At 31.4% G+C, this 18,866-nt stretch overlaps 1 protein-coding gene across 4 annotated transcripts in view; it reads right to left on the bottom strand.

The window, feature by feature from the left end:
- Window positions 1-18,866, bottom strand: part of LOC118196772 (tyrosine-protein kinase transmembrane receptor Ror2-like) — a 452,306-nt gene that overhangs the window by 39,237 nt on the left and 394,203 nt on the right. For all 4 annotated transcript variants that reach the window (XM_085820794.1, XM_085820796.1, XM_085820795.1 and 1 more), the window contains 2 exons: window positions 15,318-15,675; window positions 5,975-6,264 (listed from right to left, as the gene is read on the bottom strand). In XM_085820794.1, coding sequence (XP_085676920.1) covers window positions 5,975-6,264; window positions 15,318-15,675 — 648 coding nt within the window. The remainder of the gene's footprint in view (window positions 1-5,974; window positions 6,265-15,317; window positions 15,676-18,866) is intronic.

Genomic DNA, 18,866 nt, shown 5'->3' on the forward strand with positions numbered 1-18,866 from the left:
TATCATGTATATATATCTCCATGGTTACCAATAACATTCTCAATAGCTGACTATCGGTTCTAACGTACGATCTCCAAGCAAAAGCTTTTAGAAGCTGTTCTGCAGGCAAAAGCTATAGAAGCTATCTTTTGCAATTATCATTTTCTCTTCGTCGACGTTTTGGTAAAATGAAAAAGCCATACATAAAAGCTTTTGGTTTGTGTACCAATAATTTATTATTTGTTCAGCCCCTAAAAGAAAATTATTATTCTACAGAACATATCTATGACTTTCAAGCCACATTGAGCTATAACGACATTATTTGGTATTTGTTTCCCTTTCAGCTTTTAAGTTTTATACGCAACAAGTCTAAAATGCCAATATATATATATAAGTAAAACAACAGTAAATATCAGAAGCATTAGTATTGATAGATTTAGAAATTCTTCATTAGAATCTGACTGGAACCAAGGGTAGAGAATGATATTTATCCGATGACGTAAAAATAGCGTCGAAAGCGACATCATCATCACATAAAAAAAGTTTACAATCATTTAAAAATAATAATAATAATAATAATAATAATAATAATAATAATAATAATAATAATAAAAAGACTCGTTTTTCTTATCCAAAAACCTGCTTTATTAGTTCGCTTTTTGGATGAAATGGAACGCTGCAAAATGCCTAGGCAAACGAAATCCAAAACACAAAAATTACTTAGCAATTCTAGTATTTAATAAGGGCCCACCAGCGGCCGAGCGGTAAAGTCGCTGAACACTGGTAGTTCGGTCCGAGGTTCGAATCCCGCGAACGGGCTGGCTGCATGGGCGTTTTCGTGGTTTTCCCCATGTGTAACGTGTATACGAGCCAGTTTCCTAGAAAGTCCTCCACGAAGGCATCCCTCCTCTTAGGCAGATAGCCCTCGAGGCTTTGCCATAATCACACACACACTAGTATTTAATAATAAATATTCAATTTATAACAAGTAAGAATCCTCGTAAGAAACGTTTACTTATACAATTCAGTACCTGTACAGTCCAAAGTAATTTCGTAGCAATCCCTAGAGATACGATATAATTAAACTGAATAAATAAGGGTAGCGGAAAGAAAAAACGAAAGAACTAAATTAAAGAAATAGAACCGTACATTTACGTACAAAACCTTGGAGAAATGGTGAAGAAGTAGATTTACTTTTTAACTTTTTAAAAGAAAATGGGTGAACCAGAATAATCAAACCAGGGCACAGAAATTTCGTAAATACTAGCTCCAGCGAGAAAAAATAAAGATTTAGTTTATTAAAAAAAAAAAAAAAAAAAAGAATTAGGGAAAATAAAATGTAAGAACTAAAAATTTACACTTGTTTAAGTTCAATGCTAAACATAAATTATTTTAAGGATTTGTTAAATTGTTTAAGTTCAATGCTACACATAAATTCTTTCAAGGAATCCTACACTTAAGCTCTTCCCCACACAAGTGTAAATATTGTACGCCAATGCAATTCCACAGTTACAGGCATATTCGTTGTAATAGATATAGAAAACAGGTGCGATAACATCGACCAGTTGCTTTCGCTGGTTATTATGCATATTGTTGCGTACGTACGGGTTTATAGATTGAATGCACACAGAATTGATGACAGCTTGACAAAATTTATTTTACGGAAAAGAAAAAAAAAAAGCTTCACAATTCTGGAATTTTCTACCAAAACACTCGTACAACTCTTCACAGTATAACAGAGTACAATCATTCATTACACTTAAACTACGAAGAACGCTAAACACAGTGCAATGCTAAACACATCTAAAAGGCCAAGTTCTCACAGGTATCTCGATACTCTGAATTTAGCTCTGAACGAACAACTGTGAAGAACAACCCGTCTTATATAATTTTTATCCGGCCACCGAGAAATCTCAAGTAAATTCTATTTCTCAAAATTACTGGAAGGCATGTGAGGAACGGATACGGTTGAAGTTACATACACATCAATTACAGTTATTACACATTACAATTACACAGAGAGAGGATCTAAATGGTTCCAAATTTGGCGACTTTTGAAGATTTCTCGCCAATTCCGCGAGACAGCCAATTACTGAATGTTAAATAATTTGCCTCTGTATTCTTACCTTTCCGGCACAGCTTTGCTTCTTTAGATTTTAATTGTTATGTTATATAAAAATACTATAGTTTCACATAAAAATGTGCTAAAATTATTTACATATGAAAAGAATTCGTAACCATATATTAACTTAGACATACAGAGTATGGTAATAAAGTACAATGCGTTAACATAATACAGTCTTTCAGAAGTCTTCTTAGTCTGAAGCATTAGTAAATATTGCGAGTTCGGACATAATAAACTAATACAACATAATAATAATTAAAAAATAATAAAAAAAAAAAATCTGAAAGGTTTCAGATTTTAAATTACGTCCAAAGGGGCGTTTTTCTTAACATTTTGTCTGTTACCTTTATTTATTAAATATCACGTTCTTCGCACTTAAATCACAAAATTCAGTTCAAGAGCAATATCGCAAAATAGTTTTAAATTGAGCATATCTTTGGAATTTCGATAGGCAGTCTCAAGCGGAGATAAAATTGTTTCTTCTGTACAACGTTGCCATGGCTCGCTTTGAAATCCTTGAGTTTCTTAATCAAGCAATTCGTTAAGTTTTACACAATATGAAATTAATAATAAAACAAATTTCAAATTTGGGCTTCCACATGCCCATATTCGCGGTAGGATTACGTCATTCAAAATTCGATGGCTCTATGTACCGTTTTTTTATCACAATGCGAGAAATATGCATACATTTATGCAGATTTTTCATTGTTTAATTTCTTCAAATATAATGAAGGCCATTCTAACATTTCGTGGCAACAGTTTCAAAAGTAAACGGATATTTATAGTGAACCAACGCAAAAACGAAAACAATAGTCCTTCAGGCACAAAGCCCCTTTGGAACTAAGAATTAAGTAAAAAAAAAAAAAATAATAAGCTTGATAAACAAAGACTACAATGAAATTTTGATAGCCTAGAAATTCCCACACATTTTAGAAGTTGAACGATGTAAAAAACAGATAACTCTAAATTTACATAATAAGTCTAATTTTAGACTACAGAAGGAATAAACAGTTGACAGAAGTTAGTAAATGACCTGTAAACTATTTACATAACTTATAAAGTGTTTCCTGTTCTTAGATATGACCTATATCAGTTCCTTTAGCTGATAATAGCTTTCTGGGAGTATTAATATTTTGGTGAAGATGAGGATGCGCAATCATATAACGGCTTTTTGAAATTAATATCCTTTACGATAGGGCAGCAGAACAGAAAATTATTTGGATTTCTCATTTCTGTACATACGCATAGATATTTTTGTTGCATTAAAAGAGCTTAACTACAGAGTTCCTAGTTAATATGCATTTAGAGGGTGATACTTATAAGAATAATCCACATTGTAATTGACAAACAAATAACTAAAAAATGTATTTGTATTTTCAAGCAATTTAATTTGGAGATTTACATAAATTTGTTCAGTATATTGTATTAGAATTCAATATGAAAAAGTAAATTACACATAACAGAATTAGAAATGAAGAAATTAAGTAAAAAATGAGATAATTAGAAATGAAGAAATTAAGTAATAAATGAGATGAGAGCTTAGAACATTTACAAAACAGCAGTGGAAATAAAGAAATTAAATACAAAGCGGCATTAAAAAAGAATACTTACAGGTCAACTTAAACAACTTCATTAGATTCAGACTCGCATAAAATATCGATAAACTTTTGTTTTTCTATTGCTTAATATTTGTATGCTCCCGATTACATAAAATCCCGGTAGATTAAATATACTTTCTATGCATTAAATTAAATGTCGTTGTGGATGTAGTTGTAGCATTTTCGAAATCGTTGCCCATTCGAAAATACTACAACTACATCCACTATCACAGCTATTATCCCACGCACTTTCCTTTTCTCCCCCCCTTTTTTTTACCCCGATAGGGGCTATTACTCTCGAAATGAAATTTTCCATCGACTTTAAAAGCATCTTTTCACTTTTAATTCGAGTCTGTTGTCATTCGGCAAAACAGGGCTATTTATCTTCCAAAACTGAATCTCTCTGTTGTGGATTAAAAAAAACTAAACTATTTGAAAGCAAAAGATGCAGTTCTTAAGAATATTAGTGTTTTCCTTCGAATCTGATTGATTTAAATAATAAACATGCACAAAATTCAATAGATTAAAATATTTAATATTTTCCCGAAATGACGTTACTTTTTTTTTATTAGTCCAAAGAGGCGTCAGCCCAGAAGAGCTATTAGTCTCGAAACGGCATTGTGCGTTGAATCACCAAATCACTTTTCAAATTGTTGTCACCAAATATTACAGCTCTGTATCATAGTTAAAGAAATAAATAATGAAAAATCTTCATGAATGTATGCATGTTTCTCACGCTATGAAAAGACAACGGTATTTAGATACATCAAATATTGCTCCACCCGAATATAGGCACCTGGAAGCCCGAATTAGTAATTTTCATTTTGTTTTATTGTCCATTTCATATTTTACTTTAATGAATTTCTGATTAAAAAGTTTTGCAATTTATCTTAATAAAGAAAACGGAATATTGATACGATAACTGAAGAAAGGCTGCAAAAAATTTGAAAATTATGCCGACATTTAAATCAGGATGGGAAATTCTAAATATATGCTGCTTTTAAAATTTTTGTGATTTTGACATTGAATTGTATATGTGCGAAAACAAAACGATTCTTAATAATAAAGCTAAACGATAAAATAAATAAATAAATAAAAATAAAATGAGTGAGTGTAATGCCAGATTGGTAGATTGCGAAATAAGCGAGAGCGTAAAAAAATACTTTAGGCTATAGTTAATATCTGAAACCTTTCAGATTTTTAGCCCAGAAAGTGCTATTAGTCTTAGAACGGCATTCGGCGATGAATCACTTCAAATGCCTGAATCACTTTTTAAATTGTTGCCACCAAATATTATCGCCCTGTACTATATTTAAAGAAATTAAATAATGAAGAAATTACACGAATGTATGCATGTTTCTCGCATTGCGAAAAACAACGGTACCTAGAGTCATCAGATTTTGAATTCTCTACTCGAACACGAGCAGTCCTCTACTCGAACACGAGCACTTGGAAGCCGGAATTTTATTGTCCGTTTCATATTTTATAAAACTTTAACGAATTTTTCATTAAAAAACACAACAATATCAAAGCCAGCAGTGGCAACACTGTAGGGAATAAAACATTTTTATCTCCAGTGCGAGAGGCTGCCTATCGGAAATTATAAAAACACTCTTTGGGAGTAAACAATCTAAAAGCTTTCAGACTTTTTTTTTTTTTTTTTTTTTGTTATTTTATTTTATTATTTAGACGGTTTTGGTTTGCGCTGCTGGATTGGGATATTCTTCGGCTGTTCCATAATAAACAAACTTACTGATTGAGCAGTTAAATTCTATTTTAAATCTATTTTTATACAGATCTTGATTCAACGGCAACTTGGTTGGTTAATGTATTTCATCTGACTGCATTCTTTAGTTTTTCCCCCCAATGGCGGGCGGTTGCCTATGCCGGCATTGGCCACTGCTAAGGCCAGATGTGGCGGTCTCTTTATTATGGAGGTACTTAACAGGTGGGGCCACCTTTTCCTCCTATGAAGAGGCAGACAATTTACGTCCACGCCTTCTCCGGGATCCGTGCCCTTCGATATCGCAATCAGGCTCCCCTAACCACTAAACCGTTTGGGCGGCGTGTTCGTTAGTTGATGTCAGTAAATGTTACAATCAAATACACTTTACCTTAAAAGAAAAGATATCACCTAAGTAGCATTAACTTGCTTGTTTCTTTACTCTCTTTTCAAATTATCTACTCTTTGCTGTTGCGTTCGTTTATAAACGGCCCAATGTAAAATTTCATTGCTCAGTACACAAATAAGCAAAATATAAAGCAAACTTACTAGTTATTTCATCTCGCTGCATATCTGTGAGATGAGCATGGGAGCACGTTTCCTTGCCTCCATTTCCCAGAAGTGGAAGGGCATTGCACTCGGGAAGTCTGAAATGGCCTCTGGATTTGAAAAATATTCCTCTCTGCTTGTTATCCTCAACCAACGCCCACTCGTTGTAACAGAAGAGTTCCTTGATGGCGATGCAATCTTCACGGCACAGAGGTTTCAGGCGAGCCACACCGTCTGACCATTCGCATTTGGGGAAAGCATAATAACACAGGATGACTTCAGCCGCACTCCTACAAAAGTCGATTAGAATGCAAATGTATTTAATTACAAAGGAAGTTTAAAAAACAGACTGCAGAGTTTATTTTCTTAAATACTGATCTTGTACATATGTACTTTCATCAGCGAAAAAGTGTCAATACTTTTGGTATATTGTCTTTTTTCCGAAATAAATGCAACTGAAAACTCATTTTGCACGTCCGAAATTTCTCACTTTTTCCGGGGAAAGGAATTAGCCCTGTGTAAAATAAACACTGAATGCAAATATAGAATATTTTGTACAATAGAATAAAAACAATCAAGTAACTGCAAAATTTTCTAAATAGGGATCTGTAAAAACTGCTAATATTAAGTCCTTTTTTTAGCAAAAATATCTAACATGCCTTTATGACAAAACAGGGAGTTATTTTTTAGACATAAATATAATTTAAAAAATTTGATAGTTAACAGTTAATAAATATTTTTAACTGACTGATTAGAAATTTAACATCGAATGCTAGTTTACTCATAACCAAACAATTAATAGAAAAAAAATCTTTTGTAGCTGCTGCTAAATTCATTCTCATATATCTTAATGTACACTACGCCCCCTCCAAAAGACACCTCTATATCTTCCGTTCTACCGGACCGATTGACGAAATTCAACTTGCGTTTTTCATATCTCGAAAGCTCAACGTAGGATATGTATTACATTTAAATATAGCTTTGTTTTAATATAGGTATTTTGACACAAACTCGGACTTTTTCTGAAATGGCATGCCAATTTCGTCAATCGGCCTAGTAGAACGGAAGAGATAGAATTGTACCATTTTTTTTATTTATTTGTTTTTATCCGCAGTGTGTATAGTTATACAGATTGTAGACAAGGTGCGGTGACCTAAATCAATAAACTAGATCTGGAATATGTCACCTATGTTTACACATAAAGGCATACAATATTTTTTAACTATTCAAAACATGATGAATATTTTATTTATTGAAAAATTTCTCACAGGGATATATATAAGAGATTAATTTATTTTACAGAAATGCCCATTCACAGGGTTCAAATTGCTCTCTTAAAATTCTGTACGTTATTTTGTACGGTTATGTTTGAAAGTAAGAGTTTTGAATCAATATTTAAAGAAATAAAACTATTAACTATCTTTCCTATAATTTTTTTTTGTATATTTAAACATGCTTAATGAAAACAAAGTGTACACAAGATGCATTAAATTGGGGGAAAATTATACAACATAAATATTACCAAAAATCATAAGCATTTTCCTTTCCTTGAACTTGATATTTACATTCAAGGGAGCTCATAGCGATTCAACAATGCGATGAAATCGAGCGTTCGATACGAGGAACCGAAGGGCAACCTACAACACTAGTTTTAATCAATGAAAGAGTAGAATGCAGCGAAGCGCAGATGCGAGAAGAGAGAAAGGCGAAAGGGAATGGAATTAAAACGAAGATTTACTCATGAAAATTAATTGTTATAATTACGGCAACCAATTAATTATTTAAAAATAATATCTGCGAGAGTTATTAACTGAAATGCATCTCCTTGCACGAGATTGTATTTTCATATTGAATTTTACGTTGCATGCACTTTTCCAAAACAGCATATTCCTTCAAATTGATGTAAAATTTTTATTTCCGAAAGAATACACTTTCATTTTTGTTTAAAACTATTATATAAAGCTTCATATATTAATGCAAACTGAATTTAGATAACTATAAATGGGAAAACTGGAGTAAACTTCGATAATAGATTAAAAGGGGACAGACATACACTTAAATAGCGATTCTTAAAATTAAAACCTGGCCAACTAGGAATTTTATTTCAAGACCATAAATAATGGAAAAATATTTAATACATATATTGGGGCTTTTCGAGGATTTTATTCACAAAAATTCAAATAAATTTACTACACGTTAATTACTTTAAATGAAAATCACACAGGTGGAAAATTATAATCTATCCTTGAATGTTTGTTTTCTAACATATATTCACAATATGCGGAAAATACGTCTTCCAGGAATCACCATTTCAGTCATGCGCAATTTCCTAATTCATGGCATAAAAATTCTTACAAAAGGACTTCCTAAAATTAATTACATGATTCTGAAGAATTAACTAACCAATAATGCGCATGGATTACGTTAATTAAATTTATTACGTGGTGGAAAATGAGATAAAGTATCTCTCAAGGATTTCAAGAAATTTAGAAAGGAAAAAATTGGATACATTAAAAGCATTCTAGTGTAAATCTCAAGTGATATTTTACTACAGGCAGGACCTTATTTACAAAAAATAGAGGCCTGAGGGAAAATCTGTTTGCAGCCTCCCCTCCCCTCTCTGGACTTTTCATTATAATAGATGCTACTGATGCAAATTGTATTTCATGTAAAATAATTCGTAAAAGAATCTTATACTTCAGTATTTTTCACTGTAAGTTATTTAAACAAAATAGTAAATTTAATCCTTTTATGCATTTTGTTTGTATTTGGTTTCATCAGTTTAGTATGTGTTGCGCAGTTTCTTCATGCATTTTAAACCAAGATCTTTTTTTTTTTCCCTTTTTCTTCCTTTTTTTTAGAAGAAAAGTTTGACCCCCCCTAAAAAAAAGAAGAAAGAGCTTAAAGCATTCTTATTGATTTTACTATAAGCCTTAATTAACTTACAGACATGTTACAAAAATATTTTTTATTTAATTGTTTCTCAATTAAATAAGCAACTATTTGAATAAAATATAGAATTAAAAAATTTTCAGTTTTATGGTATTTATGTCCTAACCATCATAAAAATTAATTTTGAGATTGTTCAAAAGTCACATTATTTAGCTCATTATAAATCATGATTTAAAAATGTATAATTTCAACTGAAAAAACATTATAATTCTATTTTATATGGTATTTATCAGTTATTTCAAAAACTCAGTACATAATTTTTTTTTTAAAGTTAAGAAAAAATTCATAGGATGTTCAAGAAGCTATCCTTAACGCTTATATTTTTAAAACATAAAACTGAAAAATGCAAAATATGTTACATATTTAAATACTAAAGGAATATTGAAAGTGGCCCCGTTTGCTTTAAAAAAAATTAAGCTCACTTTGAGGAAAACATTTAACAGACTAACACTTATTTTGAGGATATTTAAGAAGATAATATTGAAAAGGAGACTTACTTATTTGTGCAATAATATTTTACACGCAACATTTTATGTAAATACGTCTGCGGTTTTCTTCTTTTATTCATTAAACAATGGCTCAGTGTTTGAAAATGATGATTATAAAATTTAAAATTTTTATAACTATAGCAACATATTCTTTCTTTACACCACTCAGGTGAAAACTAAAACGCGTAAACTGTGAAATCATTTTTATGGAAAACAGTCAAAACTACGTTATCATCGAAACTGTTGATTATGCAAAGTAAGTTACTTCTGTTTTATTCAAAAACGAGTCATCTCCAAATCGTATTTTCTAAAGTAATTCTTTCAAAGATGTTAATAGAATTTCAAGTAGCTTATTTTGAGACTAAGATGAAAAACGAACTCTCAGTGCTCTTGTTGAGTATGGTAAAATTCAATTTCTTATATCTTGATAATTTTGGATTTACTCATTTAATAAAGCTGCAATTAAAAACGACTATCGCTTTACTTCGACTATAAATCTCACTGTTAAGTAAAAAGCACCGCAATTTTACTTTAATTAAAGTTTAATCTTAGTCTAATGTTAAGAAATAGAAAGTTTAATATACACTTAAATTTATAAATTTGATATATTCAAGAAATTTCATAAATTTGATAATTTGAATGAAATTCACGTCTCGTTGAATGAATCTCGTTTAATTAATACCTATTTTCTATTATTTCTCTAATTACATCAACGTTCTTACAATAATATAAATATCATGGCTTTAATCATACAATTAAACAAATAAAGAATTAGTTATAATCCTATCTATCAGATGCGCCATGCATTACTACATTACGATACACATGTAAGAGAAATTTCGCTTTTGCAGCCCTTTTTACTTATGAGTTTTACACTGGAAGAGCAAATGAAAATTAATTATACATTAAGACAAACAAATCCGCGAAACATTTTAAAATTTCATAACAAACAACGCAACCGATACGAAATTTTACTTCACTGGAATATAACAAAATTCCTCCTGCATTTCAAAAATGTTCTCTGCGGATGCAGCGGCAAACATTTATGATCACTGGCGGGATTTATTTCGACACACAAGGTATGATATTTACGTTCGGAGAAAGACGTCATAAAATGCACATGCACGATCGTGGGGGATGGCAAAAGACGGAAGAGTTACTCCATTAGGTGTCTGAACATGTCTGAGCGTGGCACAGGAAATAGGCATTAAGGATTTCTCTTTATTACACTCTAGCATGTAAAGGTGTAGCAGTGGCTGTAAAGAGAACGAATTTAATTTTCTGTTTCAAGGTTGGTAAATCTGCAAAAGGAAGTCATGACATGCTAAAGCATGACGATGGTGTTTAGGGAGATGAAAAGGTATCTTAAGCTGCGTTTACGAATGGTTTAAACATTTTCGAGCTTGACTCCGAACGCTGATCGAAATGTAACGCTAGGACTTTTCGTAGTGAAGAAAATATTAAACTAATGATGATGATAGACAGAACGAGCACCAATGCATACTAACACATTCAAGGATGTCCCAACATATTTATTGCAAAGAAGCTGTCATGTACCTCCAGAATAGGCAAAGACGGATTCTTGGTGATTCTCCAGGATAATGCCCGTTTATACCTGGCCCTTTCTTGAAAGAGATTATAGTTTATTTGGAGAGGAGTTTGGCTCTCGATAATCTTATGTACACATCTAATCTTGATTAACAGAACGTTTTCTATTCTCGCACCTGAAACAGCCCTAAGAAAAGAACGATTTTTGGATATTACACATATTCTAAATTTACATTCTTCTGCATGAGATACCGAAGCAGAGCTCTGGCACAGTTTTCAGGAACTGTACAGTTGCCGTCAAAAATGCGTTGCAAATGACTGGCATCCCTTCAAAAAAATATAAAATGTTTTCCCTGATTTAGGCAAAAGTTTTTACATGAATCACTCAGCTTTTCTATCAAACCACGTATTAGAAAGCTAGCTGATGCTACAGTTGAATGAAAACAGATGATTACCTCTTTCAATGAAAAAAATTGTCCGACTCACTACTTAAGACTATTATCGAGAATTTTCCATCAAGATGCGTTATTAAAATGCGTTAATGATTTGGCCACCTAGATCCACGGATTCAATGAACTACAAGTGGCTTCTTTGAGAGAAGTTTATCAAGGATACTGTCTTTGTGCTTCCTCTTCTCGTCCATCTTTAAGCTCTTTGAAAATGTACCACCAATGCCGTGATTCTAGTTGACTCGATACATATGTAGAGATATTAGGTAATTTGGAAGTAAAAGAGATTGAAAAATGAGCAACAGCCTTCGCCAGGAATCGAACCGTAGACCTCTGGATTACGCGCCCAGCGTGCAGACCACCACACCACGAAGGGATGGGAGAAATATCTTATACATAGACCGGGTAAGAAATAGATTATTGCACTAAAGTCTGCGCTATGAACAAATATGAATATATAGATTGCTCTATAAATAAATAAAAACACTTGATGAATTTACTTCGATTTCAGTATCAGGAAATTTGGTAAAGCTTTTGTAGTTTATTTGTTACGAATTTTTAAAGTATTACACAGAATTACGAATAATCTGTATTTGAACAGCATTAAAATATTTACAATTTTTAATAAATTATCAAGTCTCTCAGCTTAAAATAGAACACTTATTTATAAAAATAACAACAACAAAAAAAATATTTATCTATACAGCAAGAAAGTTGCTTTGAATACGAAACTAGTTTACACAAACAGGATTTAATTTACTTTACATCACAAGCAAGAATTCTTCTTCAACTAACTCATTATTTTGTCATTTTATAAGGCGCTAATTATAAGTAAAATCTAAAAGAATAAAATGGAGTATCTGAATTGTAACATGGCGCTAACAAGCAGTTGCCTTCTAAGTAAATTTATGGCCAATTAATTAAAGGCTATGATTCAGAAAACATAAGAACATCGATAGGGCTTTTATCACATGGTTCTGATAGGCTTCTCTAGTGATTAGTGATCGTTTCAGGGATTAGCGAAGTTAATAATGATAGTAAATCTACACCATGCTTAGCGAGTGACAAGTTTCAGAAGACAGGACAGCGATTAATTACGCTAATATGTCAGCGGACATGAAGATGGTAACAGTTTCCTCTTTTTCACGCAATTGTTTAAAAAACATTTTTTAAATAATTTTAACGGATGGAAAGACCGAATTGTTTATTATTAGAAATTTTAAATTGTCCAAGGAAAATTAATGATTAAATTATTCATAATCTAACATACTATGAGGAAACCAAGTCCCTTACTTGAGGAAATCGATACATTACGGAAAGGAACAGTTTGACAGAACTTTAAAAAATATATTTTTCAGATCTACGAATACATACAACTCTTTATTTTGCTACCCAAAAGCTAATTATTCGCAGTGATTTTTTTAAAGGAGATATGTTTCCTTATTTTATATGTGATTTATTGATTGAAAACAAATAATTAACACACCATTCAGCATAAATTCAGTTTTTGAGTTCACACTCATTTAGTTCTTCAGTTCAACTATTTCAAGAGACTATTCTTTTTGAGCAGTGAAATCATTACAAGGTTAAATCCGTTACAAAAATTATAATATGGAAATTTTTAATTTCTATAAATATAATATTAGACAAATATACATTTTTTATGTTATACGTTCATCAATGAAATTTTACGATCTCTAGGTTTAGCTACTGATCATTTTGTTGCCTAAGTCGACAGGAAGTTAAAAAATTTTTAAGTTTTTAATTCATAAGGCTTGGACAAAATAATTTGAATATCATGATCATAGAAGATATGATGAAGATATGAAGATTTTTTAAAGTTTATATGTTCTTCATTGAAAGTATTAAGGCCACTAAATTTTAATGCTCATTAATTTTCTGTGTACAGCCGACCAGACGGGAAAGCGGTTAATGACTCTGACAAAGAGCCCCGGTTCGAATCTCGGAGAAGGCATGGATGTAATATGTTCCTCCTTTCATAGCAGGCAATGATGACCCATCTATTAGTTGCCACCATAATAAAGAGAAAATCACTTCCGGCCTGCCTATAAACGGTTAGCGCTCGCCATTGGGGGGGGGAATTCTTGTCGAATTCGGAATTCACATGGAATGGACAAAAACATGATCATAAAAGCGAAATTTTATTTATGTGCGGTACACAAAAAAGAAATTTTTAAAGAATTTCTTTGCTTGACCACTTCAAGCTGTATTTTGTATTTTAGTTCATATTCAGCAGTTATGTTATTTTAATAAATGGCATATGTAATATCAAATCGTTGCCAGATTTTCAAAGAGTATAAATCCCAAAAGCGCGTTTAAGAGGAACGCCTATAATCGAAACAAACATTGCAGAGAATGTCGAGAAAAATTATCTCAATAATTATGATTATACGTATAATACATCGCCTAAAGCCTTGTCGGAGAATAGCTACAGATGCTCAAACTGAAGGTTAGAAACTGAAGAAGCGTTACAGAGAATATGTGGAAATAATATGATACCAGAACATCAATCTTGCAACAAAAATGACTAAAACTGACCAACTAACTGACTTCAGTACTAAAATTCATTTTGAAGAGCCTTACCCCCCCCCCCCCAAAAAAAAAAAAAAATTAGCGAAGCATTTTACCCCAAGTCCATTCACTGCTTTAATTAAACTTCCTGTTTTAAAAACTAAATTTAAATTATGATAAAGATTGTGTTGATGAAAACATGTTCAAGGATTAAGGTTAAGCCAAATACATCAGGTAAAATTAAGGAACATACTTACGAATTTACGCATACTGAAAGGAAATTTTAGCCCTATGATACTAAAAGGAACTATGTCCACTTTATTTTAATTTCATCGATTTTAGTTTAGAACAGAATTTTCCAATCTGTGGTCCTCTCAGAATTTTAAAAAAAGACAAAAAATAAAATTCAAATTAACTATGTGTACCACACTACAGCTGAAAGTCTGGATTGGCAATCGTCTAACATTTTATTAAATTTACTGCCTTACCTACGAATCTTAACAGCATACAACTAAACATGGAGCAGAACTAAACTAAACAGCTATGCAAGAATCGTAGGCTCATCCATACCATTAATTGAAAGTACCAACATTTATTTAATTTTTAGTTGATAAGATGAGATTATCGAAACTCTAATACACTTGATTTAATTAAGACACTTGATTTATTAAAAACACACACAATTTTTTTCTATTAACTAAACATTTTAGAAATATAAGTACACTCGTAGTAACATTTTGTAGGGTCTAATAGAGAAACTTGTGTCTGAGAACGGAAGTAGCAGGAAACTACACAAGGGAAGGGTTAAAGTACTCTTTATTAACTCTTTAAAATTTACAATGCGTCAACTCGACGCTATCAAACTTCACCTCTGCTTGGACGGTAACTTAAAAATCAAGTAACTAAACTAAAAATTTGAAGATGCTAACAAACGATAGAACTAACATACAGGGCTTAGCAAGTAACTACAATATACTAAAAAAATGCTTTCGAAAGGGTCAAGAGTTAGATGGTCTGCAGAATATTCTAATTTATAAACGTGGTCCCTACTTTAAAAAGGTTGACAAACGTTGCGTTAACGGTATTCAAGTTTCTAGCCTGTTTTCTAAACATGGAGTAACCCGTTTTCTAAACATTAAGGCTTAGATCACACTTCTAACGAACACAAGTCAGAAATTTTTTGATCGACACCATAAAGAATCACTTCCGGCTTCACTCTACAAAAATCCATTAGACGACTTCCACAATCGGTAATATGTTACCTAACAGCCATTTCCCCATAAACAATTGGAAGATACTATAAGGTTACTATTAATACTACAAGACTACTTCAAAGTAGCTAATAAAAGAAATACAAAAACTTAAAGGACATACCTGCAAGGTTCTAAGAGAGATGATATCAGCTCGCTCCACAGTTCCTCGGTTATCTGTTCATTTAAAGGTATGGGATGATTCTCGCTCGTGAAGTTATAGTAGACCAGACTGGAATCGTTGAGGTACCTTCGACATACATGACCCGTGTAAGGAGCACAGTAGCCCAAGATTTCTTCAGAGCCGCCTAAGGGACCATCCTCTTTTGGCTTTTCGGGTACCCTACCAGTGTTTACCTTCTCCTCCCATATCCTAGTATCTTCTTCTTCGTAGATCTCATTCAGGATAGACGGCTCTTCCTCGCTGATCTCCTCCTCGTCCTCGAAGCCAACAACCTCTGAACTGCGATAGAGATCGTCTTCTGAAAAATGCACCAAAAAGAATTTGTAATAAAACAACATTCAAATAAAATCACTGTTCACGATTATCATGACACAGCACAAAAAGTTGAAAAAAAAAATCGCTCCGAAATTTATATTTTTACTATTCAAACGCAGTTTCCGCAAAAATCTTCAACCGGCTTTTATTTTTGCAAACATTAGTCGTTAACACGAACATCCGAAAGCAAAACGGTTTTAAATAACGCGAATATTCATATTTTGGTATTTTTAAATTTAAAGAAATCAAATTTGCAAAAACTATGAAATTGAATTTTTCAATCGTTCTTCCGATCTCTACATTTATTTTCAGGAAATTTTTGTACTCGTTATTCAAAATAATAATAATAATAAAACTCTCTAACACTCACGCGAAAAAAAATGGCTCAAATATTTAATTTCAAAATTTGAGATTTCGTAATATTTATTTTCCGTTGAGCCGCCGATTAGTAAATAAATTAGAATAATTCCAGGTTGATTTTCACGCCTTAAATGTCATTCAATGATATTGTTTTGTAATTTACTAGTGACCTTAATTCATAAATTTTTCCCCACTTGATACGCCAAAAGAATTTTCACGCAAATCATTTACAAGTTTCAAATTCTAAAAATATAACAATAAAAGTTTTATGAAGCCTATCGACGTTTTAGCGAACGCGAATTCTGTAAAATTTTGTGAATAAGATTTTTATTATATATATATATATATATATATAATATATTGATCAACATTTTTCATAATAATTTGTATAGAAATGCTCGTCACTTAATCGTAACATCAAAAACATACATGTTTCTACACTAAAATTTCATTTTTAGTTATGTATACACAAGCACACGTTGTGTTAAGGCCTCTAAATATGATCCCAGATTTTGATACTAAATATCTCGGTCAATTTTTGTCGTACGGAATCAAACTTCTTGCGTTTTATTTTTTATAAGAAGCATAAAATTTACCTAAATATAAATATAGGTATCGGGAAGAACGTATAAAAAGTTAGACTACGTTATTTCCCGTCAAATAATTTTTCTTTAAACTTTCAAAACATGAAAAATGAATCTCTCTGCGTCATTTGAAATACTTTTGCAATTAGAAGTAGCACATGTTTATGCCCAACGGTATGGGGGGGGGCGGCTGGCTGAATAATAGCTTTTGTGGACACGGTGTGCAATTTCTTTTCGTTCCACGAAATAATTGAAATAAAGAAGAGGTTGTAATAATTCTTCACAATTATAATAAAGCATTACCAATATACTGAAAACAATTATCCCGAAATTGGTGTTTTTACTATTTTTATGTAACTTTTTTTTCACCCAACGGAATAACTTAAATTAACCAGTAGTTGCAAACACTAACTTTCAGTTGGAACAATTGATAATTAAAAGCTTCAGTTCAGTTTTCCATTACAACAAAATGGAAATACAGGAAAAAAATAAAGATTATTTTAATTAATATGTTTTTGTTACATCTGTCCGATATTCATAATGTTTTGCCTTTTCCACCAGAACATGCAAATGAAATGAGTTTTAAATAGCAGCAAGGATTTAAGTAATAAATAAGTGAAATAAAACTGGAAACTTTCGAGCCGGATGTAAAGCACTCCCCTTGATGTTTAAGGCGTGAGCAATATTTTGTATCTATTCGTGAGTTTAACCTCGGTACTTACTCCCTTGGTATGCTGAATAAGATTAAACTTGGTTTACATTATTCTAAAACTAGTTTAAATCTTTCACTCAAATAGACGAAATTTCCTTGTGGTATTGATTACAGTATCAAAATACTAAATAAATGCAACAGCTATAAAAAACAACTAAAATTTACTGTTGACTTTAGTTCGAAGTATAGAATTAAATTAACTAATATAAATTTACGCTGCAGGCGAGAATAACGGATGGCACACAATCCAAATTACTTTCACAATTCACAAGTTTAATATTATATCCTAGCACATCTCTCAGTTAGTTTCACGAACTATTGCTAAATACTCAACAGGAATTAATATTTTTTACTATTCTTGTTTTAAAAGAGGGTTAAAGTTTGTTTTATGACCTATTAAAATTTCAAAACTTTATATCTGATACCAAAATTTGGCATAAATTCAGAATTTAAGCTACAAGGGTTCATTGAAAAGATTTTTTTCCGGTCCATTTGATGGCGTAAACAGTAAAATTCTGATAGCCCTAGTTTATTCGTTAAACACAGATAAAAGTGGAAAATCATTTAAACATTAAATAATAATAAACAGAAAGAATTTTGAAAAAAAAAAATCGATTCACCACAATGCATTATCATAGACAAACAGTGTACTTACAAAATAGATTGAAATTGATAGTTTGTTTAGTTATCAGTGGGAAAATTCCACTGATAGCTAAACACCATAAATGAACTACATAAAAATTTACAAAAATATTTACAAAATACACCATTGAAGCATAAAAAACAAAAAGAAATCATAACCAAATAATTGCCCTTTTCGATTAATGAAACTAAACAAAATGAGAATAAGAAAAGTAAAAAACATTTACAATAAAAACAAGGAAAAAGCCTGTAGAAGGAATATTATAGAATATTGTCAACAGCAGATATCATAACTACCAATATTTGTAGAAATATTGAACCCTGAGCAAATTCTTTTATCTAATGCATTAAATCCTATTTTTGAATCTGATCTCTTTATGTACTTAATTAAAAAATAATTATATTAAAAAAAATTGGAACAGAAAACGGTAAAGAATTTATGGCCATTTAAATAAATGTGAATCCTTTTTACCTTCAGAGAGAAAAGTAGAATTCTGCACTGGTTTTATTAAAAAAAAAAAAAAAACTCAGATCATTGAACGAGTATTTGATAAACAACTCATTTTTTGAAGAACTCATTTACATTAATTAGGAAAATTTTAAATATAAAAGGATTACGAGTTTAAATTAGCTTTTTGTCGTGAATGTGCACATTTTTTTTTTTTTTTTTTTTTTTTTTTTTTACACAGCGCCAAAAATATTTCTAAGATTTAAAATCAGCAAAATTATTCTTTTAGAAAAGCAGCATAAAACTAGCAGAGGAAATATTTTGTAATCCGTACAATTTTTTTGATAACTTTCTTTACGTAAAATTTCAATATTTTAGTTTCCAATGCACCGTTTTTCAAGCATTTAATGCAAAGGCAATAGATTTTT

Source organism: Stegodyphus dumicola, chromosome 7, assembly GCF_044657685.1.
Source record: "Stegodyphus dumicola isolate Sdum_Otavi_A_Nest chromosome 7, ASM4465768v1".
Classification (NCBI taxonomy): Eukaryota; Metazoa; Arthropoda; class Arachnida; order Araneae; family Eresidae; genus Stegodyphus; species Stegodyphus dumicola.